General features: G+C 39.8%; 1 protein-coding gene across 8 annotated transcripts in view; it reads left to right on the top strand.

Moving 5' to 3' along the window:
* Positions 1-27698, top strand: part of PARD3 (par-3 family cell polarity regulator) — a gene marked incomplete at both ends in the record, with an annotated part of 453991 nt that overhangs the window by 139820 nt on the left and 286473 nt on the right. For all 8 annotated transcript variants that reach the window (XM_080340305.1, XM_080340306.1, XM_080340304.1 and 5 more), the window contains one exon: positions 11700-11880. In XM_080340305.1, the coding sequence (XP_080196431.1) occupies positions 11700-11880 (181 nt within the window). The remainder of the gene's footprint in view (positions 1-11699; positions 11881-27698) is intronic.

The following is a 27698-nucleotide window of genomic DNA, read 5'->3' as shown; positions in this document are numbered from 1 at the left end:
TGGCATCTGATTTCTATGATTTTATGGGGAGAAAACAAGTGAAATGCCTTTCTGCAACCTTATCTGCCAAATCAGTGCTGAAAATGTGGCTTCAGACCGTTTGGAAAATTGTTTTAGCAAAAGTCCCTGGGGCTTTGTTACTATGTCCTTTAGCTTGGGATTTTGTGGCAAATAAACACAGGCCCTGTCTCCTGCCAGGGTGGGGTGGATGGGAGATGGGGTGGATCAGAGACTCCCGCAATCCTCTTGGTTGTAGAAAACCTACAAGTGTTTAGGATGAACTGTAGCATGCCAGTTTGGGGATTCTCTCCCATCGTAGGCTATCAAATGTTATCTAATGGGCATCTTTTGGTTAAGACCAGAGCTCCTGATCTGGCACAGGTTCAGGTAACGAATCCGGTGAGCCCTGTCCCCTGTGCCCGGGGGTTGCTGCAGGAGGGGACACCCTCACAGATCTCCTGGTACGTGTCTATTGCCACCAGCTCGGTGCTGGTGGGCTGCTAGCTTCTATTCCTCATTTCATAAGGATAGTCCTAATGGACTGTAGGTTGCATTGTTTTCACCATTGTTACATTTTAAAATAATATAAAATGTTAGTCACGAGAAAACAATCACTCGTTTGCATTTAAGATATTTTTGAGCATTATCTAAAGAAGGGGAGGCATGAATTCTTGCCTAATGTGCTGATTATTTTTGTCATTATGCACAAAATGAGGAATATTGTTATTGTTGTTTTAAAATGCCAGGGGTAAATGTCTATCTCCTTGACGTTTTTTAATACCAGATAATGAAGTGAGTTAAAAAAACATCCCTATCTCGTTGTTTTTAAGACCTCTGAAAAGTTTATTGGGAGAAAAAAAGGAAGTGTTATACAAAAGGCAAAAGGTACACAGAGTTTTTACCTTTTAAACAGACCTTGACATTGATTTAAAATAAGCTTAATTTAATAGGTATTGTATTGCACACCAAAGATAATTTAGGCTAATGTCAAGGACAAGTGTTATCTATTCCTTTGTTGTAGTGAGGTATTGAAATAATGAGTGGAACAGAAGGGAATCAGAAAATGTTTGAAGTTTTTCATCTGTGTCTCTAGATGGGTATTTTTAATCACATTCTCCTGGCTTTTGCATGCAAATTACACTGAACAGCACACACTATATAAAATGAAGAGCTGTATTTTACAAAATCTATTTTCTTGAAGTTTAATAAGCTTGCAAAGATTGGCCTATGCTTTAACTAACTAGGTACCTTTTTGTACTGCAGCTGAAATTAAAATCTTAGATTTTAAATGCTATGGTTTGATCCTGAAGCAGAGGAATGGAAAGCCTGGTCTTTTGAAAGTTTCTGAAACCTTTTTCTTGATAACTCAAGGGCTGCAGCTCCCAATGACAGATGAGACAACTGTTAAGATTTAATACATCTTTATTTCAGCAGTATATCTTGCTGTGTGACACCAGCCTCTCTAATAACCCCAGTGTCTGGATTACTTACTGCAGAGCATCCCTGCTTAACTGCTGACCTCTCTGGCAGGAATCAAACACTGAGCTCCTGGATGGTCCATGGTGTTGAGTCGGAAATCTGCCGACCTGCAGAGTCTTCCCATACTCAGGAGCTCAGCTGCATGGAGAACAATCAGAGTGTCTTTTTGAGCCTTGTCTTCTTGGAAGAGGAGGCAGACTTTTATTGTGCACTCTGAAAACGTAAAATTGCTTCCAAAGTAATGTTAACAACATTGCCCTCAGTGTGGTTCACATATATTCATTTATGCTGAGGGATCCAAAGGGGAGAGAACAAACTGGGCTTATTCATGAGCTCCTATGTGTCCCTGCTACTTTCCAAGCACAGTATTCTCTCTTCTGACACCATGCTTTCTTTATGGACCTCTTTAAAGTCAGGAGATAGGTATATATCTATATACCTATATGTATCTATATCTATTTTTTTTTTCCTATTTCTTTTCAAAATGAGCTAAGGAGGTACCATGGTAAATCATATGTTGTGGTAATTTTGCAGAGTATGTCCTTAGCACTGAACAAGAGGGTTGTTTTTACAAAGGGATTTTGTAAGAAATCTTTTCCATATAATTTGAGGATTTAAGGAAATAACAGGGTAGCATTATATTCTGCGTGCTTTCAAAGGAAGAGTCGGCGAAGAAACAACCCATTACAAAAATCCCATGATAACCTGTGATTGAAAGTCTTTGTAATTTAGGACAGATATTTCCCCCAGCTGTTCTTATAGCCCAAACTAGCATGGAATTAAGCATTTTGGTACCCGAAGATGGCAGGGGCTATAGCAACCGAGGAAGGCAAACTTTTCTCTAAATGTAATTTTTTATTTTTTTTTTCTGAGAAGCATCAAAATTTTAAAAAAAGATTATTTAAAAGAAATGAGGATGTTCTTTATTCTTGCACCCTCATTTTAGCAGTAGTTTTGTGTTTAGTTCCAGGCTCTTGGATCTCTTACCCCGTAGTCTGAATCAAATCACTGTTGCAGTGAGATGCATCTGCAGCATTTATGCTTGTTGGATTTTGCGAGGCTGCCGCCACCCTCCGAGAGAGCAGAGCCCAGCGGTGGTGCTGCCCAGGCTTTCACCTTTTCAAAGTTAGCTGGTGATAAAGTCCAACATCCAGCTCTGGCTTGGACTTGCCCTGTCCATGCAGTAGGTTTGGCCAGGTGAGCAGGTCAGAAGGACTTTGTGGGATAATCACTTTGTACGTGCTCAGTACGTGGTTCTGTCTGTCAGGCCACACAAGCGTGCTGGCAGCTGGAGCCTTGCTCATTCAGGATGTTACGCAGAAGCCGTATGTCTGGTATAGTCAAGGTCTAGGGTCATGAAAAAGCAAATCCAGCCAACCTGTCAGGCAGCTCAGTGGCAGCTACCTCTAATAGCGCTTATAATACTTTTAACACCACTCAGTTATTGTCTTATTTCTTTGTCTAAACTTCAGCCTGACTTAACCCATTGAGGGCGAGTAAAAAGCAATTCAGACAGACTATACACAGATTACTTTCCTGGGTGCCATAGTCATGCTTGCTTTTAGTTTGTTGCTCAGTAATAGAGGGGAGACGGGAGGAAAAGTATTTTAAATATATATAATATTAAACAAATATTTTTACATGTTTTAAAATTTCAAACATATTTTAAATACTTTTAATAGTCTAGGAACTTACAGTATGGTCCCTAAAACTGCATTTAATTCCTACCGGAGAAGATTAGATTGCAATTTAATATTGATTCTAGAATTTCTCAGATCAAAGTGCCGTAGGAAATGAATAATCAAAAGCAATGTTTTAATAAAAGCTTATATATTTACTCCAAAATAATTTCTTAGATTTAAAGAATCATGAAAACACAAGATTTTAAAACTATCTGTAACATTAAAGTGTCCTTTGAATCAGTAGATGAGTTCTGATCTTGCAAATATGATTTAACTCGGTATGTGATATTGAGCTTCGAAAGTGAACAATATTTATTTAGTCAGCAAATTTGAGAACAACTTTCAAGTAGACCTATGATGTATTTCCAGCAGTGGTTATTTTATACCATTTGGTTTTGAGGGGGCAGATTATATTCAGCAAAGGCAGATGTAGAGTCTTACATCTGGGCTGAAATAACCCCACGGAGCAGCATGGGCTCGGGACACGCTGCCTGGGCAGGAGTGGGCTTGGTGTGCAACCTGGTGAATGTGTCAGCAGTGCGCCCTTCTGACAAAGAAGGACAACTACTCCATCCTGGGCTGTATTCCAAGCCTGTAGCCACCAGGTTGAGAGAAGTGACTCTTTTCCTTCTACTTCTGGAGTATTTTGGCCTCCTCAGTACAAAGAAGACATTACCGTGGTGGCCCCACCAGAGGCCACCAGGATGAGTTAGGGGGTTGGAGACCATCCCAGGGGAAGGGAGGCCTTCAGGGGTGCTGTATGGCCCTGTGGTTGCCCAATACACAGCATTCACACTGTAGTTGGTCTGTATCGGCATCTCCATCTCTATCGAGGTGTTTTTCTGTGGTGCGCAGAAGAGGTGTGAGAAGCAATAGACACAAATTGCAACAAGGGAAGTTTCAACTTGATACAGGGAAAAAAATTCTTCAAACCAAGAGTGGTGAAATGTGGGGAAATTTGTCTGAGAGATTATGGAGTCTCCATCCCCAGGGTTATTAAAAACCTGACAAGATGTGTCCCGGAGGGACCTCCTCTTACAGACCCTGGTTTGAACAGGGGCTTGGAACAGATACCTCCAGAAGTCCATTCCAGTTCTGGTTATTCAATAATTCTGTGTGAGCTTACAGTTCTGTAAAGTCCAAATAAGATGTAATACGAAGTCTTAATTTGATAGTAGAATGTGACCCTTAAAAAGTCCTTCCCATTTTTCCAAAAGCAATAATGTAGTGAAGTTATTAGGAGAATGTTGGTTGCTTGGCTTCCTTCTAGCTACACTACTTAGAAAAGTTGCTATGAAAAACTAGTTCTGGCTTCATGACTGGAATGGATTAATTAAGACAGGTAAAGATTTTATTGAAAGGTTTGTTGTTAGTGTTACAGTTTGTCTGAAATTGAAACTCTGCTTGCCTTTTTTCTCTCTTTAAGATGTTGGGTGGTTTGTAAGTCCCTTGAGGGAGCACTCAGGTTGCACATATAACACAGAATGCCTCTTAGATGCTGCTACTTTTACTAGTTGACCTTTTTAGGTCTATGGGGAGTAGTGCATTATTAGTGATTTTTTTTTTTCTTGTATTTCTTCTTACCAGTTCATTGAAACAATAGTTATATTTAAATGGATTTTTAATGAACCATGTAGAAAAGTGAAGCTCAAGGAATAACAAGTATTTGGGTCTGCCATGGTGCTATAAAGTCAGTTCAGTCATCAGAAAGGCTACAAATTGATTTCGTATATAGTTTGTTTCATATTTGAAGAGTAATTGACTAGTTCCTTCTTAACTATTTTCCTAGACTTGTTTTTTTCCTCTTATACTAATCTGTTCATTCACAAGCAAATGAATCTGCCATTAGCTGAAATCTGATTTACTTCTGGACCTTATTAAACAAGTAAGCTTTACTTCTGCATTGTAATATAGACTGAGTAATATGCAGACCGCTTTGGGTACACATGCTTTTGCCAACTCCTTAGAGTTACTATAGGAATCTGCTGATATTCTCTTGCAGTCTGCTTTGGTTGTGCTCATTGCACGCTTGCTTAAGACTGGCAAAGTTTTTTGCTGGGGAAAGGATGCCAGTGATGGTCGTGATTAAATTTTCAGCCAGCTTGTCCATGTCCTCTTTCCAGATAGTGGCTGCACACGTCTGAAAGCGTATGGCAATGCTCTGCGAGTGGTTGAAATCTCTCTCACACATCAGCAGATCAGGTGTCTGTCTGAAAGTGTGTGCAGACATAGACCTACACACTGGGACTGCAGAACAGGGCTGGGCTTAACCTTCTGGCGTCAGCTTTTAAAGGAAATGCTTAGAGTAGCTATTACAGATATGGAGATATTGACAAGGCTAATTTATATATTAAAACCTCATTTGGGCCATCAAAATCTCTTGCTTCAGGGCCTGAAGTCTTCTGTGAAAGTTATGTAGTTCAGTTATTTGGCTTAAGATCTTCTCCATGTTACGCATAAATCTAGAACCAGAACCCTTGCCAGTGTGGGTATGTGCTGGAGGTGGGTGTTGAGCTGCACCCTCACTTGAGCTGCCTCAGAAGGGCTATGCTCTCTGTTCTGCTGGAAACAGAAGAATGATCTCTTGCGTGAAAGGCAGTTTTGTACACGAATGGCCATTCTGCCAGAGAAGACGAGCAGCATCTGGGACAGGGAACACACATCTGGAAGTGGTTGTACGGGCTGGGAGGGGAAGCGCAGGGTTCAGCCCCGGGAGTCCAGACACTTGTGGCTGCTCAACGGGTCAATTACTGAGCAATTGGTCACTCAACAGTGGAACAAATTGGGAATGTCCTTGTATGAAATGATCTGATAAGTGTCCTTGTGGTTGGAAGAAAACAGATACTTAAAATGGCTATTAAACATTAAAAAATAAGTGATTTCAGTTTCACTCTGTTTTGAAAAGAGGGGGCAAGAAATGCAGAGGTTGTGAAAACCAAGGAGATCACTTGCTGTCTTTCTGGTATGAGAACTGTAATCCTGATGTTGAAATAAGTCTGAAATCATTACTGGTGTCTACATATGAACCAGTATCAAATTAATCAATAAATATTGCAAAAGATTTAACAAATTTTCGACATATACTTAGGAAAATGCAAAATTCAAAAGGTATTTTGACAATGTCACTTGTCAGAAGGAGGGAAAAACACAGCAAAAGTTTCTAGCTTTATGAATTTCTGTGAAGTGGAGGATTTCTGGTTTTGTGGTGATTGCACAATTTGATAGTGATGAATATATATGGTCTTAGTAGTTAAGGAGAATGTAAACAACTGTTGCTGGTGCGAATAGTTTTTTAATCCAGTTAATTAGCATTCAAGTACTTAATCTAGTCTATTAATTAAGACTGCATATGTGTTTACTTATTTTTAATTACCTTAGAATAGACAGAAATTGTAATAATTAATGTTGGAATGCAGACTGCTGCTGTGTCAATATAAAAATAAATCAGTCTTATTGCTTTTTAGTTATTTAAGTAAATATAACCTGCTTTGTGTGGTATTTTGAGTCCCAGACAGAGCAACAGAGAAGCTCATCCTGGTACGTCTTTCAAAAAGAACTGAAGGTTGGAGTGTAATTAATTCTGTACACATGGCATTGTGGGAAGTCAGTCAGAGGTGCTGTGGAGGGCTGGGTGCATTACAATCCCAAAGCCAATGGCATCTCACTAAAACTTTATTTCACTATCTCAGGCTGTAGAATCATTTCTTCGTAAGCCGTTTGCTTGATGAAGCTAGTATATTTAGCAAAAAGAATTAAATTACGGTGTGGTTTTGTTGATTTTGTTGTCTCTGGAAGATGATGGTAACAGTAAAAACCACCTCTTAAAATATACTAAGGATTACAAGTCTGCTTTTTACCACAAGGATAACTGTTCAGTTTATTGCAGTTCTTTGGACTTTTTAAAAAATTGCTGTTGGTCAGACACTGAATGTTGTTGTCTTTTTTAAAAAAAATCATGTCTTTTGTTGACAATTCATATAAGTTTATTTATATTTAAAAAATAGGAACATTTTTGTTTATTCATATTGGCCTTTCAAAGACTTTAATTCCATTGCTGAAGTGGAATGAACCTTTCCATGAGTTGTGATCTGAACAGAGCCGCTGTCCTTATATTTGAAACTTCATTTTTCTTGAAAAACGAGTATAGCCTAAACAACGGGGACCAAACTCTTACCTTGTTCAAACTGATGATCCTTCCTGTGCCAGCTCACATTGATGAATGTGGATCTCTATTGACACTTTCTTTCCGTTGCTTTTGCCATATTGTAATTAGCAATGTAAACATGCCAGTCTAAATTAAGCCTATCATTTACTAAATTTGTTTTGGGAAGACAAAGTGCTTTGTTGATACTTGATTTTATTTCCCATTTCCAGATTTTTAGATCAGTGACTAAAAAATGCAAATAGTGTATCCTGTTACCCTGAGTGATTAAAACTGTTGCAACCTATTTAACAATATTTTCACATCTTTGATGCATTTACATTCAAATTCCATGGAATAGGAGTTGGATATGACCTATTATAATAACTATTATTATTAGTGTCGTTGATATGCTATTTGGTCTTCGGCTGTGAAGTTGTGGGGTTTTTTTTATGGTTTCAAACAAGCCAAGTGGCTACAATTTTAACTCAATTTTGGGGGAAGGTCTTTTAAAGAGCTAGTATTGATCTAATGTTGAACAACTTAGCTATTTTTCTTAGTTCTTTGTGCATTGTTATAGTTTGTTCAGCCATTCTAGTGATCCCTTCTGTGTAAGAATGGGTGGTATGGTGAGTTCTGCAGGTCAGGGCAAGTGATGAGATCTAAAACTGATGGACAGAGAACAGGAGACAAAGCTCCTGTCAGGTATTGGGGGTAATGTCAGAGTGATTCTGGATATGAATGTATTGTTCCTCACATTGTAAAACTGACACTGTAAATGGTTATGGTAATTTCCATCATTTCTTTTTTTATTTTTTTAAAAAAGAAGTCTCCTTACAGTAAAGATGCTGTTGTTTCCAGAAAAGACAGTCATCTTTGTTTTCTACTCTTTTTGTGAATTTGATATTTAAAGCTTAACACAATACCATAGTTTTTCCATTGACTTTGAAGGCTGATAAAAGCTGGTATAGTAACCTGTGTTCCGTGCTTTGCCAAATGAAAAACATCTCTTTGGCCTTTAAAGATGAGTGGTGTCTCTCTGCCAGCCCGTTGGTTTTCCTGGCTCAGGGCAGTGTTTATTGCTGGGCATTCCTGCTGCAGAGGGTTCTTCTTATAGGTCCAGTGACCGACTCGAGTGGCTCCCCTCGAAATAGCTGTGACGTGTCTCTTCAGATGTTTCTTCTTTTGTTTCTTGCTCCTGCAAAGATAGCAGTTGAGGTGTGAATTCTGGGCCTCCAGAGCCGCAAATATGTATAATTCCTTTCCTTAAAGAATTTCCCTCGATTAAAGTAAAATATGTTGGAGAAATCAGAAATTAATGCTTGAATCATAATACAGGGGAAGAAGTTTTGGCTGTCCTTGTTTCCACAGTGACCTACCAAGCTCTGGAAAACAAGGTCCAACACCATCTGTTCACATTATGTCTTCCGGACTCAAAGACTTCCCAGCTCTTTATGATGGGTGGATGGACCTTTGTAACGCTGTTTTACAACAAACTTCCTGACTGGTGTAGCAGAGCTGCTACAAACATGAATTGAATTATAACCTGCTACTGTAGAATAAAATGTAATGCTGATTGGGTTTGGGGAAGGCTAACATGGCTTGTGTTCTTCATGTTATATCCAAAATTGTTACAACTTGATAGGCTTTTTAATGGAACTGAAACCTTTTGAAGGTTTGGTGCTGTCAGAATGTCGAATACCTGCAAAACTGTAAAACTACACAAGATCAAAAGCTAAGCTTGAAATGAGAAACATTCATTTTTAGATGTTCTGAAGTCATAGGTTGTAGACTGTCTGGAATAGGCAAAAAGCTGGAGGCAACTTACGGTAGAACTTATATATAGAGAGACTTATATGCATGTACCATTTTACACAGATATAATAGATATAAAATATTTGCAGCAGCATGCACTAATATTTTTCAAGCAGCCTCAAGAGAAGAAAATGTAATTTGGGGATTTATCTTGATACATACCATGCAAAGCAGAAAAAGATTGGGTATTTCATTCCCAGAATTCTTAAATGCATCATTTGCGTTTTGTTCAAAGACCTTACACATCTTGACTTGCAGATTAATTTATTTTAAGTTGCTGGAGATTGGTAATTAACTTGTTATAAAACAAACAGTAAAAGCATTATGAGTAAAATGTGCTTCTTTTGAGAAATATGCTTCAATTTATGTAAGCGTTAGTATTTCACAATGTGTTAGAAAAATTGAATTTCCAGTAGTCTTGAACTACTGACATTTTAGGTGTGGTCATGTCTCTTTTGGTGCTGTCTTGAGTGTAGATTTCTCAAGCCTAAAATAATGAATTGTATGTTAAAAACATGTTGTAGCTTTCTGCAGCTGCAGCCTGGTTTTCCTTCTGCTCTCTGCCTTTCAAATAGCACTGGATGGAGCACGGACTTTCTGTCCGTTACCAGTTCATTCTTTGTGTTTTGTGCATGCCAGAGCCTGAATTTGCATTAGATATGGGATTATTGGCAGAAGTTTGCTACTCTCTGCAATTTCAAAACTACTTGTTAAAAAAAGTTAATGCCTGAAAGTACTTTCAAAAGCTGAACTCAAATGGTTTCCAGGTGGGCTTACAGTTCATGGAATCACAGAATGTCAGGGATTGGAAGGGACCTCGAAAGATCATCCAGTCCAATCCCCCTGCCGGAGCAGGAACCCCCAGATGAGGTTTCACAGGAAGGCGTCCAGGCGGGTTGGAATGTCTCCAGAGAAGGAGACTCCACAACCCCCCTGGGCAGCCTGTTCCAGTGTCTGTCACCCTCACTGAGAAGAAGTTTCTTCTCATATTTAAGTGGAACCTTTTGTGCTCAGGTTTGTACCCATTACCCCTTGTCCTATCACTGGTTGTCACCGAGAAGAGCCTGGCTTCATCTTCGTGACACTCACCCTTTATATATCTGTAAACATTAATGAGGTCACCCCTCAGTTTTCTCCAAGCTGAAGAGCCCCAGCTCCCCCAGCCTTTCCTCATAAGGGAGATGCTCCACTCCCTTAATCATCGCTGCCCTGTGCTGGACTCTCTCCAGCAGTTCCCTGTCCTTCTGGAACTGAGGGGCCCAGAACTGGACACAATATTCCAGATGTGGTCTCACCAGGGCAGAGTAGAGGGGGAGGAGAACCTCTCTCAAAGTTGTGGTTTATAATTTATTTACTGATGTTTGTGGGAGGCAGATTGGAGTAAAGGGACTAATATTAAAATACGTTGACGATGTCAAATTCAATTAAAAAAGAAAAAAAGAAAAAAAAAAAGAAAATTACCTCTCTGATTCCTTTAGGTTATACTAAGTTTAAAGTGTTGTTCTAACAAAATAAACAATTTGCAGAGATCAGCATAGGTTTAAGTTGATTTGCTCCATTTACCCTACCAATTTGGACAGAAGAATGTAATGCTTTATTGGAAATGTCTTTCAAATATTACATTATAGATTAATTTACAGGCTGCATAATGCTGTTATCCATAAAACTTTTTTACCCATCTTGAAAATCAAGTTCTAAAATAAATGTATATAAGAACTGGCCTTTTCTCTTTCAATAGATCACTGAAGGTAAATTGGGATAAATTATTTGTTTCAAGTAAAAACATTCATTTACACTGTAAAAAAGATCTCAAACTTACCAAAAACCACTGTGACGTTTTTCCTGTTGCCCTTGCAATGGTGAACACAGATTTAGTAAGTCTTTAATAAATTAGTGACTTGGCTAAGTTTCAAATTGGGCTTCAGTTTTTAGACTTGTCTCAGAGAAGCTGATTGCAAACAAATATAGAAGTATCTCCATACATTTGATGAAAGAAATTTTGCAAGGGAAGCCCACAACTTAAATCATATTAATAGACAATAGATTAATAGGTGGCAGATTAGTAGCTGATAACTTGTAATGATTATAAGCCTTTAAGGTGGCTTTGTATTTTTTCTGTAGCTTTCAGTGTGCATTAATTTGTTGTTTGTTTTTATTCTACGAAAATGTGGTTTTGCTCATGATTTAACTTTGTAGTAATGATGCATGTGGAGGTATCAAAATATGGGTGACAAATTCCAAGGCACAGGTATCGATTGACACTCGGTTTTCTGCATTGCTGGGGAAGAAGGGGTTTGCTGGGGAGGGTGCGACCCTTCCTTTCCTGACTTGGTGCCCTTCACTATGCGGCTTGGAGTGATGGATTCTGTGTCCCATCAGAGCTCTTGATCCTTTGTACTACCCAATTAGTGGCTGCTTTTCCTTGGGCTGATGATGTTGTGATCTAGGCATTGATCTGAGTCTCTGCTGATAGATGTTTCATGCTCTTTGGTGGGAAGAAACAATGAAACACTGATCTACAATGGCACTTGGATGTTGCTGAAAGTTTTTTTTTTAACAGTAGATTAAATTGTCATTTGCAGCTCGTAGCTGTGTTTGATGAGCAAGATCCACACCATGGAGGTGACGGCACCAGCGCCAGCTCCACAGGCACGCAAAGCCCGGAGATTTTCGGCAGCGAGCTTGGCTCTAACACGGCGTCTGCCTTTCAGCCTTACCAAGCAACAAGTGAAATTGAGGTCACTCCTTCAGTGCTTCGTGCAAGTGAGTAAATGCTCTCGGTATCTCAACATGTTTCATCTTAATTTACGAGGATGCCAAGTGCTGTTACCCATTCATGCTGCTGGGAATATGATTCATTATCAGTCCTTATTGAAAGCTGATCAAAATTGAGAAACTGCGTAAATGCTTATTGCATGCAAGTAAACAAACCTTTCTGTTATAATAAATTATTTATAAACTGCTTTTAGGAGCAATGAACTCCCTCTGTGCTGCCAGTTTAAAATTGTCCTCACACTGAAAAATCACAGCAAAGTTTCCAAATGCAGTTGCTGCACAGTGCAATTTTCAGTTTGCCAGTTCTATTCCATTTAATGAAGAAAAGGATAGAAAGAAACTAAATATAGGAGCACTTTCTACTGAACCTGTCAATGTTGCTAGGTTATGCTTGTCACCTTTCCGTAAAAGCACCTGCTGATACGTGTATTTATTGTGTTGCAAAAACACACTTTGAAAACCAGAAACCATAGCCAGGAACATTGCTTTATATTGTTTATTTCCACACAGGGAAGATTAGTTTTCAAAGCTGTGAAGCAGGAATTAACAGTTCTTGCTTAGGAAGGATCTTTGAATATTTCAGCTTATTAAGAAGAAAATGACCAAACAAAATTTACTGTGTAATTTTCGTTGTTGTGTAAAGCACCATGCAAACAAGGCCATGTTGGAGAAAGTGTTGTGTCCCTCTTTCTGTAGTGTCTATCGATTCGCTCACTGAGGTTTTGAAGCAGTGTCTCCATTCCAGAAAATTCTTGGCAGAAATTGTTATCAGTCGGTCCTTTGATACTCTAGAGATGCAGCATTTGAAACAACTATTTATCATTCCCAAGAGATTACTTTTCTGTAGGTGTTCATTTAATTGATAAAATCTGTGTTTAAGCCATCAGGTAAAACGCAAATGGAAAAGTTACCACTCTGTAAGTTTGAGAGGTTTTGTACCTGAGTGTTTTCTGTAAAATTTAGAGAACAATACTTAAAAATTAGCTGACATAGTCTCAAATGTGTATCATTTTGAGCTATAGCTATGCTTCTTTACAACACTGAATTACATTAGGGAAAAGATTAATCCCAGAATAAAGAAGTATCCTGGAATTTCAGAACCCTTCAGTGTTGCTGTCACCAGGGTATGCCATTGCTAAATGCACATTTCATCTCTATGCACAAGCCGAAAAACTGTCCTCCTGGGTTCTCAACTTAGGAGAGCTTAGAGCAGACAGATACATTTTGTCCTTAGTGTGATTATCTGGTGTGTTATACAGTACATTGATGTTCGTGCATCAAAATCATATAGTGCAGATAAAATTCAGTGATATATTGGACAGCTCACTTATCTTCGGTGTCATTCTGGAAAATACCTGGAATACTTAGCTAGTTCACCGGTTGCTAAAATGACCAAAAAGTGCTTTGAGACCCTACGACACAAAGGTCTATAGAAATGCAGAAGACTCTTAAAACCATTGGTGAGAATTATAGTTATTTTGAACTTTTTATAAAAGTATGCAAAAATAAAATGATTGAAACAATTTGTCATAAATGTGTTATCACAAATCAGATATGTTCTCTTATCTAGCTAATTCCTTTTTTTTTTAATGTTGACAATTAGATATATTTTGGTTTTAAATGTTTCATACCACAGGCTTAGAATCCCAGTCCAGTAATATTATCCCGTATTAAACATACCTGTTTCAAGAATTTCATTTAAATATACATTGAAAATGGAAATAATATCCCTATTGTATTTCCTTTATAACTTGTGAAGTGAAGCATAGCATACAAATGGTATTCTCAGTATTTCAAATAATTATCTTCTTACTGTGTAAGTTCTATTCAGCAAATAAAACCCATCCAGTTTTGTGGTAGATGCAGATCCTGATTATTACATGTTGACAAGGTCATATATCTATTAATTGGATTGGAGATGGGATACAAAATTGCTGTAATTATTGTAATTTTCTAGCTAATTGCAGGGTTGGCGGTGAATATTTTACTTCTAACAAATGAAAAACAGTATTCCATCTGAAATTGGTTTGTAGCATTTTCGACATTTTGTTTTCCGTCTCCGGTGCTTTTTGCTCGCGAGCCGGGCTCCGTTTCTCCGCAGTTTGCTGGCAGAAACGGCGCTGTGTGCCGTTCTGCTCCCGCTCACCTGCACCCGCGGGGTCCGGAGCGCTCTCCCTGCATTAGGCTGGGGCTTAAGGGCCTGCTGAGATTTTCATCTCTTTGTTCTGGTTGCCATGCTACCCCTTTTGTTTGTTTATAGATCACGCCATTGCTCCTCTCCCAGCAAGGGAGAGGTTAGCTAGATCAGGTCCAGCTGGAAAAGTAATATTCATCTGGATTCTCTCTTTTCCCATGCACAAACACAGCCTGTACTTTGCACATGAGGGGGTTGTGTCAAATTGAATCTTCCCATCTAAATGTGGAAACAAAAATGAGACTGGCCTATACCCCCTAAATTGTTTTGCGGTGTGAAAACACAATTCATCGATACAAGCAGTTGATTTATTTATGTTTCTTATCTAGCTCTTTCTCTTTTACTGCTTTTCTATTGCCCAAGTTAAACTTCCTCTTGTATTTCATCAGTCGAGCTGCATTTTTTTTCTAAGCGTACAGTACACAAGGCGGTTTTTGTGTGTGCCTGCGTGCTTTCTGAGAAGAGGTTGGAAGCTCACTGCAGAAGATTGTTAAAGCAGACTGATGTTTATTCCCTGCTGAAATATAAACTGGAGGCGCAGGTGAAAATTGCCAAACCTAATGAGCAATTTGGCAGATAAGACAGGATGTCAGGCAGTGACAGTTCAGCAGCGGGTGCACTGCCTGTGAACCAAGTTGTTTGTTTCACAGTACTGCATTTAAATATTGTAAATAAAATCCCTTTCCAGCTACACGAGATATTGTGAAAAGGGTCATCTCTTTGTCTAGTTTTCCTTTTAAGTTATTTAGCTGTGTTAAATAGCCAAGGGTGGTCTTAGTTCTTGGTCTTGGTGTGATTATATGTTACAGGTCTCTCTGAATGTTTCAGCAGTTACAGTTAAAAAACATTTTTAATATATAGCATTCTTTGGAAAATATATTGAGAGGTTTAGAGGACTGATTTTTTTTTTTCCTTCTAGAACATACCAGAGTGAGGGGGCTGGGAGACTGGGAGATCTTTCTTTCTTTAGCTGTTTAAAGGGTGGGTATCGAGAAGATGAAGCCGGACTCTTCTCACATGGGCACATTATTGCTGCAGGCAACAAACGCAAGGTATAACAAGGAGAATGCCAGTTAGATATTAGGAAACCATTTTTCACCTTGAGAGTGAAACAGTGAGAGAAGTTGTGGCAACTCCATCGTTGGAAATGGACGGAACTTGGCTGAGCGTGGCCTTGGGCAATCCAGCTCGTCCTGTTCTGTATTCCAGGTGACTTCCAGAGGTCTTGTCCAATCTCCAGAGTTACTGTGTAATTCTGTGACTCCAAATAGTTAAAAAAACTAAAGGGTTTGCTTCTTGAAGCTACTATTTGAAAAATTAAATTGTGTTCGTAGTGAAATATTTAGCAGAGTTCTGCTATCGTGCTGTGCACGTACAGCTACCCAGTGTGGTTTGGTATTGTACTAGCTTGTGCCAGTGGGACACAGGTAAGCTGACTGTGCCTTTTAGAACGCTGCTGCTTTTGTTTTCGACATGTCTTTGATAGCTATGTGTCAGTTCTTAAAAATACGATATAAGGTAATTATTAGGTTCTCTGAAAGGCTGGAGGGTGAGCATCTCCCCAAAATGCTGGCCAGAGGAGTCAAAGAAATTACTAAGAGCTGGCTTAAAATGGTGCACTCCAGCAATGGATTTACTCAAGTGATCCTCATCATGTATTTTAGTAGGACTCTTGGCATCAGTTTCTTATTCTGGTCACAGAAGAGGAGTAAGGGAGGGGAAAAAAAAAGGTCTAGATGAGAATATTGTGAAGCAAGGGCACAGCTGGCTGTGAGGATGTACTAAAAGGGCAGAGGAGCAAAGAACTTGCTGCAGCTTCACGTCTTTGTTTACCTGGCAGCATGGCCATTGCTGTGAGGTTCCTTGTGTACATGTGTGCTCCTGCCCTGCAATAAGCACAAGTTTATTCCTCACGGGTTAGAGCACGCATGCAGAATTTGTTGAGATAGTAAAGTTCATGACCTCGCTTGCCTTCGAATTTGTGGATCACTCTGTGCCCTCAGAGTAGTTTTTAGTAATTCACTGGCAAATTAGTAGGACATGTCAAGCATAGACCCTGAGGGCTCTCTTAGGTTAAGGACTGTTCAGTATTTTAATAAAACTGAACTGGAACATAGAGTATTGCATAAAAAGCTAAGGTGGACTTTCAAGCACTTTGGATGTCAAGGTTTCAGTTCAGCATTCACTTTATAGGTGTATAAACTGTTTTGAAATCAGTGAGATGTGTACAGTCACTTCATCTAGAAAGAAAAAAGTAATTTGCAAGGCAGCACTAATGCACAGCTAACTACGCAGTGCTGCCAGAAGGATCTGGGCATTATAGTGTATTATTATAGTGCATCTGGGCATTATGTTCTTCCATCACAGGATCAAAGGTAAATGCTGTTGTGGACTCACTGAAAGTCTTCCTGCTCCCAACTACTTCAGTGAGAAAGTGAAGCAAAAGAAATTGTAAGCGAGGTGGAGAGAGCAGAAAGAGAGTAACAAGACGAGGATGATTTGGAGACTATGACCAAGCATTGAAAGGACTGGTTTACTCACTTAAGCCAAGATAAAAACTGATATGGTCCAAGTCTTCAAATATATTAATTTCTTCTCATTCTCCATGTCTGCTAAGAGAAGGGCAGTTGGCATTTCCTGGGGAAAAGCTATTTTTGGTAATCTGTAGGCCTAAAAAGCATTTTTACACCTCATGTAACAAGCAAGTCTTAGTGGGAAGGGTTCAGAGCCGTGTTCTGTGTGTTGTGGAGCGGGGCCATGTGCTGTAACCCAGGAAGGCAACAGCCGGCTGGTGGTGGCAGCTGTGTCCTGTTCCTGGCCATTGGGGTGTTTGGTAACCACGGGTGAGCCGCTTCTTGTGTCCATTGTAAATATGTGCGTATCTTTTCTTAGCATGTCACAATTTGAGTGTTCAAAAAATCCAATACTAAGCAAACCAGTTCAAGGTGGGAGCGCATAAATAAGTGTGTGAATTTCAAGTACTTTAAAATTGCTGTTTTAAATATGGCACTTCACTGATTTGATACAAGTATTTATCTAGAGTCCCAAATGCATACTCTGAGAATTAATTTGTTAATATTTCCAAGTGCCTTTGTTTAAAGGTCTGGAGCACTGCATGCTGGTATGTTGGCAAACAACTGCAGAGGTGAGTTCATGTTTGTTCTGGTTTCAACAATGACGATGGTTTCAGCATTCTTTCCCACACATGGCCATTAGAAACTTTTTTGTTCTTGTTTGTATCTCTTTGACTCTTTATTCAACTGTGCTTTATGTATGGAAATAAAGTCATTTTCAAGTGTTGAAGAACTAAGGAAGTAAGAGATTAAAAGAGGGAGTAAGAGAAAGATGAATTCATCAAAAGCCAGATGTTTGGAGCTTTATCAGATGGAGTTATCTCCAGGGTTAAGTAACTGCTTACAAAATGTAGAGAAAGTCACCCACATTTATAATGAAAGATTATGGCTTTAGAGGCAGTGTTTGCTAAAGTCAATGGGAGGTTTTCCACTAGCTCCACGGAGCTTTGGGTCAGGTCAGCTTTCCATGGCGAGTCTGCTTGGTCAGGAATCTTCATCAGTGACCAGCTGGTGTTCAGGTGCCTGTCATTCCAGTGCAGTTCCAGGAATGAATTCCAAAAGATTTCCTGACCATCATTCCCACTTTTATTTCATTGTCAGATTTTCAAATGTTTCCTTTACCATGTTGGATAATACAAAAAGATCCTTGAACTTGAGGCTTGCACCAAGCTGTTGGCAGCTGAATAAGGAAGGTTTCTCATGCATCAGAGTTTGAGGAGAAGATTTAGCAAAGTCTGTTTCCTCACCTTCTGGTGCTCTTGCTGTTCAGGAATTCTTATCGCATTCATCCCTGTAGCTCTATCAACGATGTGATTGTTTTAAAGCCAGAGTTATTGAATCAAAAAATCGGTACCAGGTGCTGCTTTCTTCCAGGAGGCTAAATTTGTTCTTTTGCAGCACAGTTCTAACTTGAGTGATCTCCAGTTGGTGTTTTCTCCAAGTGTAGTGCTCTGCTGTTAATTTGGGATTGTTGAGCACTTTAAAAACCATGTGTTTTTGATGAGGCCATGACACGTTTGTAAAAACAAATGGATTTTAAACTGCTTAAGTTTCTAAATTAACCTTTAATATCTTCAATCTTCTCAGTATATGATCGAGCAAAATACTGTAGCTTCTAGTAGGATTAAAAAAATCCTTGAAACCAATAAAGCAAAGAATTTTAGAACTTACTGGATTCTGTAGAGGAATCATGAGGCATTTGAATATGTCATTCCATATGGTGAGGGCTTCTATCTTTGAGTACTGATAATGGGGAGTAATAAAAATACAGTATTGTATCTGATACCTGGTTGTATTTTGTACCATAGCTAGAGAATGTGATATGAGTGAGATAGAAAGGAAGGGTTATGAAGATGTGAAATATTGAATTTTAATAGTTTAAGAAGTCAGGTTTGGATATTAGCCTAAATTTGACATCTTAAATAGATTTAATGATCACTTGAACAAGAAGCTATTATGGTAATCACAGCTGTATTCTAAGAATGTTTTGATATGCATGTGTGGTGGTGGTGGTGGTGATATTGCTGGGTTTTATATTCCCTATATTTAAATGAAAGGTAACTTTTTCCTTAAGGAACTGTATTTTTATGTATACAAAAATGTTATGCTATTTTATCCAATCAAACATTACGGTGTAGTGGCAGAAGTCCATTGTATTGTGATATCATGGGTTTAATCCTGTTGTGATAAAGCCATTTGTTTATTGAAAGCGTTTGTCATCACACGTGTATCAACTCTTTCTATAGACAATTTCTCGATTACTCCTCTATTTCTTGTTATGACATTGTAAGCAAACAAGAAGGAGCACACTGAAGGCAAAGGAGCATGAATCTGCAATGAGTAGGGAATGTTTATCATGGTACAGACAACCACCCAGTGAAATTTTTAACTTTATCGAGGCATGTGTAAATATTACACTATTTTTTTAACCAACAGTTTCTAAAAACCTCATGAAGTATTTACAGGCACTTATTCTGAAATGTGATAAAACAGTATGCTTCAAGGCATCCTTAATATCCAGAACCACCAGTCCGCAAGAGTAACTGGCATCCCAGTCGTGTTTTGCTTTGCTTTGAGGCAACAGCATCAGTCTCTGCAGGGTGGACTACTGACATAAATTACTCACAGACATTTTGCCAACTGGAGAGGATGCAGAGTTTGTCAAATGTACTTATTCACTTGGTCCTAAGCAGGATGATCTTATGGGAAGGGTGTTGGAGGGCTAGGGAAGAGTGTTGTGATGCCGGGGGTTCTGTGCCATCCTCTCTATGGGGTTACACTCTGTTCAATGCAACACCTAGTGGATGTCCATCCCCCCCTAGCCCCCTAAACAAAGAAGGATGTGGATATTTTTGACCACAAGCCCCAGGCCGTAAGATATTATACTTAAAGTATATTGTTAATTAGGCGAAACTTGTGCTTCAGTGAGAGCATTGTTGCTTATTTTTGTTCTTAGTTCATAAGGGATCTTCTTGCTCCCTTCTTTACTGCATTTCCAGCACGTGCACTCATATACTCTTTTTTTCAGGCAGGGATATGTTTTGGAGATAGACCATCTCTTTTGGTGATTACTGGAAAAAAGTTGCTTTGAATTCTGTGTCTTTTGACATGTTCTTTTGAGGGGGATGAAAGAGGGACAGATGGCTGCTAGTTGAATAGGCTTGTTTTTTAGTTTGTTTTTTATTTACTCTCTCATGCATTGAAAAGGATTGAACAATGATACAGAAATGACGGAGTGGATGAAAAGTAACTTTCCATTAATCTATTGCCTTATTTCATATTTTTAAAAAGACAAAAGTTGTTATTTCTCTGACCCATCTCTTGTTGTAAATGTTAAATGAATTGTGTAAGAAAGATGAGCTTCAGAAATGCTGTAGGTTCATGGTTCACGGTAGGGGCAGATTAAGCATTTAGGGTGAGAATCAAGCATATGTATTTAAGGAACTTTTATTTGGAGATTTTGGCGCCCAATAGCACTGGGTGCTGTGGGGATGACAAACCTGACTCGAGCCCATGACGGCGATATGAGCCAGGCTGCGGCACGGGCCCTCTGCCCGCTCAGCTCAGCGCAGCACGCGGGCAGGGCCTCCTCAGCTCCCTCTGTGACACAGATGGAGACCCCTCTGTGACACGGCTGCCACCACACTGGAGTGGCTTTCGCCACCTGGGCTGCTGGTAGAACTTGGCTGTTTGGATTGGAGGTGGATGTGAACTCAGGCTGCGTTCCAGGTCTGTGTTTCTTGCCTCCGTTATGGGTTTAGGTAATTAATTCTGTCAACATTTTTGGATTTACAGAAATGGGAAGTGATTGTGTATGTGGGAAGGGAGTTGAGCACCATGTGGGTTTACAAGTTAAAGCAAAAATTGGTGCTTAGGTTAAGATAAAATATTTGTACTACTACTTGCATGCATACAGTAGAGGGCTGTACAAAAACAGCAATACAAAGCTATTGTGTTAACTTCTAGAAATTGTGTATGTGAGTCAGGGAATAGGATTCTCAAAGCAAACTTTGATCAACCATTAAAACCTTATCCCGAGGGGTGGATTTGATTCAGCTCTTTGTACGGCACTGTACACAATGGCAAGTAAAACTGGGATTTTTTTTTTGGCAATTGCTAAGCAACAGCTAAGTCAAAGCAGACACGATGGTTGGGGTTAACATCAACCGACTTCACGTTCCGCATCTGAGCTAAATACCCAAGGCAGCCTGGCTTCTCATTACTGGAGAGGAATGGACACCATTAGGGTGACTTTGTCTGACCTGTTTTACAGTTGATTTCAGGATGCAAGGGAGTATGACCTAGACTACCTGCACTGGCTCATCTCCATTGATGGCAGTGAAGCAGGGCTGGCCAGTTCTGAAACAGATGTCTGTGGTTCCCATTCTGTATGGGATTTACTTCATACTATAAAAGTAAATTTTTATATGAAAGATTTTCTTTATGAAGTAGGATGCTGGCTTAAAAATAGTCACTTGTGTATTTGGAAGAGAAGAGCTAAAAGTGGCATTTTACAAAGCCATCTATCTATTAGTTTGACTTACAAAGCAATTTTACATGGCTTCAAAATGTTCCTCCACAGCCATAACTATGCTTGGGAAGCATGTTTCGGTTGTGTACAGTATGTCTTGAATGCAGATAGCCCCATGTTAGCTTTTTTTCTTTTTTAGAAAGTTCCATGTAATTTTATGGTTAAACCAGCAGTGTCACCTGCCTTGGGTCTGACTCTGGTATCTCATCACTTAGTGCAGTGATGCTCCCAGCTGGGCAACCTCTGCAAAGAGGCAGCTGTACTTTTTCTTGCCATGCGTTCTCAGACCTCAAAGCATAACAGGTCATGCCACGTGGCACTGAAATGCCAGCCTAAATTTGGGGGAACAAGCACAATGTGGAGCTACTGAGCACTGAAGGACCTGAGTTGTCTTCACTGCTTTGTGCAGCCGAGTGTGTCTGTACCCACATCCCTCCCACACTGTGCAATGTCTGGGGGTTCGGAACATCCTGCCCTTCCACCCATGCAGGGAGTCCCAGCTCCCCGTGGGCTCGGGAGAGGAAAGCTCTCTGTGTCTGTGCTCAGCCTCTGGATGGGCGGCTGGGGAAAGGAGCTTTACCTCAAATACAGGCTATTAAAGGAAATGCCTTTGCGGGTTTGCAGACAGAGTAACAGTGAGCAACAACTGCTGAGACTGAAATAGCATTTGAAGCAATAGTAGCAGTTCATTTTTAGTAGATTATAAAAGAATAAAATTATGTTCACCAGTTTCTGACAAGAGAATGGACACACGTGCCTTGTTAACCAGTCTTGTAAAATGTACAAATTGATCTCTCAGTGATTTTTGGTAAATCCTCTGCTTTTGGGTCTTCTGGAACCAAAACCTCAGAAATGTTTTCCACATATGAAAGCTTTATTCACCAAATATAAAAATAATATTCATAGAGTGGTTTGGGTTGGAAGGGACCTTCAAAGATCATCTAGTCCAACCCCCATGCAATGAGCAGGGACATCTTCAACTGGATCAGGTTGCTCAGAGCCCTGTCCAGCCTGGCCCTGAATGTCTCCAGGGATGGGGCATCTACCACCTCTCTGGGCAACCTGGGCCAGTGTTTCACCACCCTCATTGTAAAAAATTTCTTCCTCATGTTAACTTCTTCTGTTCCAACTCTGTTTAAGCTCTGAGGTTTAAGACCTTCATTAGATGACAGAGGGATTTTAGGTCAAGCACTGCCTGACTTTCACAATGATTTCCATCTGAAGGATCTTGCATATTGAAGTCTCTTCATGTTTTATTTAAAGTTTTAGTTGGGCTCTTGACTCCGAAAAATAAATAAAAATGAAGGGCTTACTAGGACTGCTGCAGTGAAAAAATTATAGAACTGCTTTTTCAAATGAACTGCATGACATTTATCATGAAAAATATCCATTAAGTGAGTGAATAAAGTTATTGCTGTAGTTTGACATACCAAGCAATATTTCTGTGAATATTGTACATGTAGGTGATTTACCTCTACCTCTGTTTTGAATTCACCTTTAAAGTAATAAAACATTAGCGGGCAAAGTCTTCCCATAATCCTGCTTTCCCACAGCTCTTTGCTGTGTTTCTTAAAATGTGACACTACAAAGAAGTATTTTCACTTTGCCCACCAAAAATCCGTTGCTGGTACTGAGACAGTATTTCTAGTTTGCACTTGGCAGTGACCAGGGGTGTGGGACATGTAGTCGAAGGTTCGGGGAGAGGGTCTGTGCTGGAGCACCGGCTCTGTGGTGAGCAGGGCTGTCCCCAGGAGCCGGAGGAAGAGGGGGGAAAGGAGGAAGAGAAGCCACCTGCAAGCAGTGAAGGAGAAAATGGAACCTAGCCCCTAGAACAGTGAAGAGTGAAAAAGCTTCATTGAAACTGCAGCCAGGCTGAACTGAATATTAAATTGCTCCTCAAACCTTCAAGGCAATGCAACAACTTCACTCATACTCAGCAATTTGTGCTGTGCTGTATGTGCCATGTACTGGCCTTAGTTCCTGAATTCTCCCAGGGCCAGAATTCTGCTCCATTCAATTCCGTTTTTCTTTTTAAAAGCTGGAAAGTTTTACTAAGGGTGAAAGATATTTTAAATGAAATATTTTAATTTGTTCTCATGGTATGTGCTTATATTTCCCTGCTCTCATCTAGCTTTCATCAGATGGTTAAAATATTTTCTGAGTACATGTGCTTTCAAGGTTTTTCTGCAAATCTAATCATGTTTAACAGGCACTGAGTTCTTGTGAATCAATGTTGTGTTTGTCTCTATTTATGCCTCCCAGATCTGGCTCAGATCTTGTCTTGAGTTCTAGGACAAGAGATTTTCAGTGTTTTCGGTATGAAAGCAGATAAGATTGGTACATAGTTAGAATTCCCTTGGAAAGGAACAGAGTTTCAGACCTTGCAGTCATTACATTGACCGCAAGTTTTGTAGAGTTTAGTAAGTTTAGTAGGTAATTAAATCCAATACTACAGCATATCTTGTTTCAGAAGTGATGGCTTTTGTAAGGAAAGCTGTACTTTTCCTCCTCTTTTTTTTAAAAAAAAAAAACAAACAAAAACCTAGAGCAAGTGGTATATGTAACATATTAGGAAATATGGTGTTTGCTTGATCTTACATTGGGAAAAGTTGATTTTAATGTCATAGTTTTAGCAAGATGGATGGTAATTTTCACTCATAGATACATGTGCTTAATTCAGAGTTTGATTTTCACCTTGACCATCCAACAGCCATAACTGTTTTCTTAATTTTTTTTTGACTTGCACTACAATATACATTGTTTGTTCTATGTTTCGTTACTTGATTTTATTCCCCACTATTTCTTCTGTCATTTGCATTAAGACACCTGAAAGGTCATTTTCAACACTAAAAAGTGAGGAGATGTATGTCAAAGGTAGGGCTGCTGATTAAGGCTCTTGGTGTGCTCTGTGCTTTCTGTCTGTAGTTATCAAGCTGCAGCGCATGAGACGCTCAGCATGTGTGATGGGGATGAGGCTTTAGCATGAGAGAAGGTTCACTGGTGACTCTGCTCCTTCCTTCGGATTCCGTTTGGTGACTTCCAGATTGAGAACGTGGCACAGCTGGGTTAACCTGATGCCTTGTGGCAATTTTAGAACAGGGAAAACCATTTCATGTCAGCCCATGATCAGAAACAGAGGGATAAAGGAAAAGAGAAGGCATGGAGAATTAAAGAACAAAGAAGCATAGCTCAGAAAAGAGGAAAAAAAAAAAAGAAGAGGAGCTAGTGGCAGGGAATACTGGCCTCCTTGGGTACAAATAAAAATACTTAAGTGTTTCCTTGATGTTACTTTAGCATGTAAACAATTACCCTAGGAGCCACGTAAGTGATGTATGATTATGAGAGAGAAATGAGTGGGTTTCTACTGCTCGCCCCCTCCCTTTCTTTCTGTTTGCAAAACTATCTGTAGAATCTGAGACCTGTTCCATGCCAGAAAATGCAGGAAAAAGTTAAAGGCGTGAAAAGGGAGGATAATCCCACATGATTGCACTTTTGTTATTTCTCAAGTGTTAATCACAAAATGAAAAATGGTATTGTGTGTAATCTTAGATTTGTATAAGTGCATGATGACATTTTGAATTACCTTTCCTGAAACAAAAACTGTGGCTGTCTCAGACGTAGAAGACATTCACTGAATTGCACGGCTTTAAAAATGACAGTCCTGGGGCTTTGATGGATACTGTGTCTCCTGAAATCTTGAAATTAAAGTCAATATTTTTCTGTATTTCCAACAGAAGTTAAAAGACTAAACGCAGACATTATTGCACAGTGTACCTGGGCTTATATAGGTGTTTGACAGGATGATCACAGGGTGTTTGCAGGATTTGAGTTATGAGGCTCGTTTGGGGTCTTGCTGTAGTGCTGCAGCGTGTGTGGTGAATGATTCTTCACATACTTGGACTTTGTGCTTTTCTCATTTAGTGCTCTTCTGTATTTGTTTTCTTGGCATTTTCTTTCTTGTGCAGTTATTTCAGCTGTACTCTCTCTCCCAGTTTATGGTGTCCATTCCAGCAGGTTCTGTAGTCTTCCCATCCCATCCACCACAGCCTGTCTCCAACTGTATTGCTGTAACACCCTTTTATCCCGCAAACCTTTCAGCAACCTGGTTTCTTGTTCATCCCTGTTTTGTTTGTAGGTGGAGAGTAGGGTGTTTATTTATTTTTTTTTAATCTATCTATCTATCTGTCTATCTATCTATCTATCTATCCATCTATCTATCTACCTATCTATAATCTATTTTTGTTATCGTTTGAGTTTTTTATTTTAGGTGAAAAAGGTCAAAATTTGCTTTAGAGGTTGTTTCCATTTGTTTTTGATTCAGCTTCTCCTCCGTGCCGACTAAGGAGGATGGACAGGATCTAGTTCCATTACCATGGCCTGGGCTGGTCTTGTTCTCCTGTGGGACCAGCTGGCAACTGAGCTGCTACCCAGGAAACTGGGCCTAATAAAGATGCTCCATTAACTTTTTACAATATCTTGGCCCTTTAAAGGAAACTGATCTGTTTTGGCCCAGCTGAAAAATGGACATATTGAAACCTTTTCTTCCAGAGTATTTCTCCTCTTTACTGTACTTCATGGCCAAGTGCTGGCGTAGCTGTGCCACAAAGAATTCCTGAGACTATATTTTGCAACAATGGTTTCATGCGTGCTCTGACTTAATTAGTTGCAAAAACCAGCTTATATATCTGGCTGTATTAGGGAGCTTCATGCTGTTGTGGCATGATTGCCTATTGTTGAACCTTCAATGCAAAAGACAGTTTACCTTGCAGATGGGTTTTTTTTTTTTGAAAGAAAAATAGGTTAAAGATGTAAGCCACCATATAAATGCTAAGTATGATTACAAAATGCAAAAATAATGATATAAAATTCTGTGAGGAAAGCCATGCAAGAATGCCTGTGGGCCTAGGTTTTTATCCTTTTGCTTTTACAGCAAGAGACTAAAAATGCTTATGCAATATTAATTCAGGATATACAGCAAATTGGCGTTTGGAAGCATTCAATTTTCTTCATAATTGTTCTCCATTCACTTGGCCGATTATTAGTAATTTGACGGAATTAGAGATGCTCCTTTTAGAAGTTTCTAGTGAACTCTTCAGAATTGTCAAACAATAACAAACCTGCCACTTAGGCAGCAATTTTCCCTCTCGCCCTGCTCGTACTGATGTTAGATGGCTGTTTGGAAAGGCTAGACAAGCAAACTGCCATGCAGCAAATCAGCAGGACATTTTTTTTCAGCCTCATGCTGCTGAGTGAATATTGATACAAGAAATTTTGTGTTTGTTTTGTTCGTGCAAAGACTTTGTGCCTCCAGTTTGGGTACAGGGAGGTGTTTTCTTTTCTTGGCAGTGAGATCTGCAAAAGTGTATTTAGCTGAAGAATGTAATGCTATATCTTTGTGGATTAAACTTGTATTTCTTTAGTCATCTCCAGGTGAGTCCCACAAGAATGTAATTCAAAGTTTGTGATGTCCAGGTCTTCCCTTTTCCTCTGCCATAAAATGAAAAGGGAAACAAAATCATTCAAACCCCTCAGGAATGGGGTTCTGAAGCGCCATTTACTGAAAAGGTGGCGTCCTCTGCTCTCTGGCTGTGTCACAGGACTTCCCAAAGCACAGAGTGTGCACAGGGACAGGAGCTGCAAACCTGCACCCAGGAAGGGCTGTTGGGAGGGACAGTTTGGTGGGGATGTCAGCGACAGTGGGGGACAGTGACCCGCTGGGCTATCGGATGGACCCACCTATAGCTTACGGATGTGCTGAGCGGCAGCATCGCTCAGTCTCTGTCTCTCCTTTTCTTCCGGCTTTAGCAGGACAAGGGGACCAACATCCCCGCGCTGTCCCCATGCCCACTGGGAGTGAGGAGCATGGATGGGTGAATGAGTGTGGGTTCAGGTTGTTTTGACTCCTGTCCCTCTTGGTGTAGCTGTTCCCAGACCTGCTAAGGTGCTGATGCTGACTGGCAGCAGCGAAGCTCTTGGAGATACTTAACTGCTTTTCTCTACAGCTATGTGGAAGCACCAAAAATCATTAAACTTGATCCAGTGATCTTATTTGCAATAACCAAACTGCTTCTAAGGAATGTGTGAGCAACTTGGCTTTACCTAGTTTTGGTCATCTCACAAAAAGCAAATATACCTGTTTGGTTTATTTTAATTTGCCCTATGTTAGAATCACCGTAGTAAACACACAAAAATACAGTGATGCTTTGATTCCAAGAGCCGATGAAAACCAGGGGAGGTGAGTGAGGGGTGCTTGATGCTGAGTGAGGAATGGGGAACGGCCCAACCTGCCCTCTCTTCCAGCAACAACATGGTTTGTGGTGCTGCATCCAGGAGCTGTGGCTCCATGAGTGGCGTCTCCTCTGGTTGGCTTTTGCATGATGAAGCAGAGCCCATCTCTCAGAAATGTTCTGCTATGGAGAGGTGGGGACAATGCTGTTATTAATATTCAGATTTTATTTCCCACATATGCTTAGTCTTGGCTCCCACTTCAAACTGTTTGAGGAGGTTT

This window comes from Nesoenas mayeri, assembly GCF_963082525.1.
Source record: "Nesoenas mayeri genome assembly, chromosome: 2".
NCBI lineage: Eukaryota > Metazoa > Chordata > Aves > Columbiformes > Columbidae > Nesoenas > Nesoenas mayeri.
This window is presented reverse-complemented; position numbering and strand designations above follow the sequence as displayed.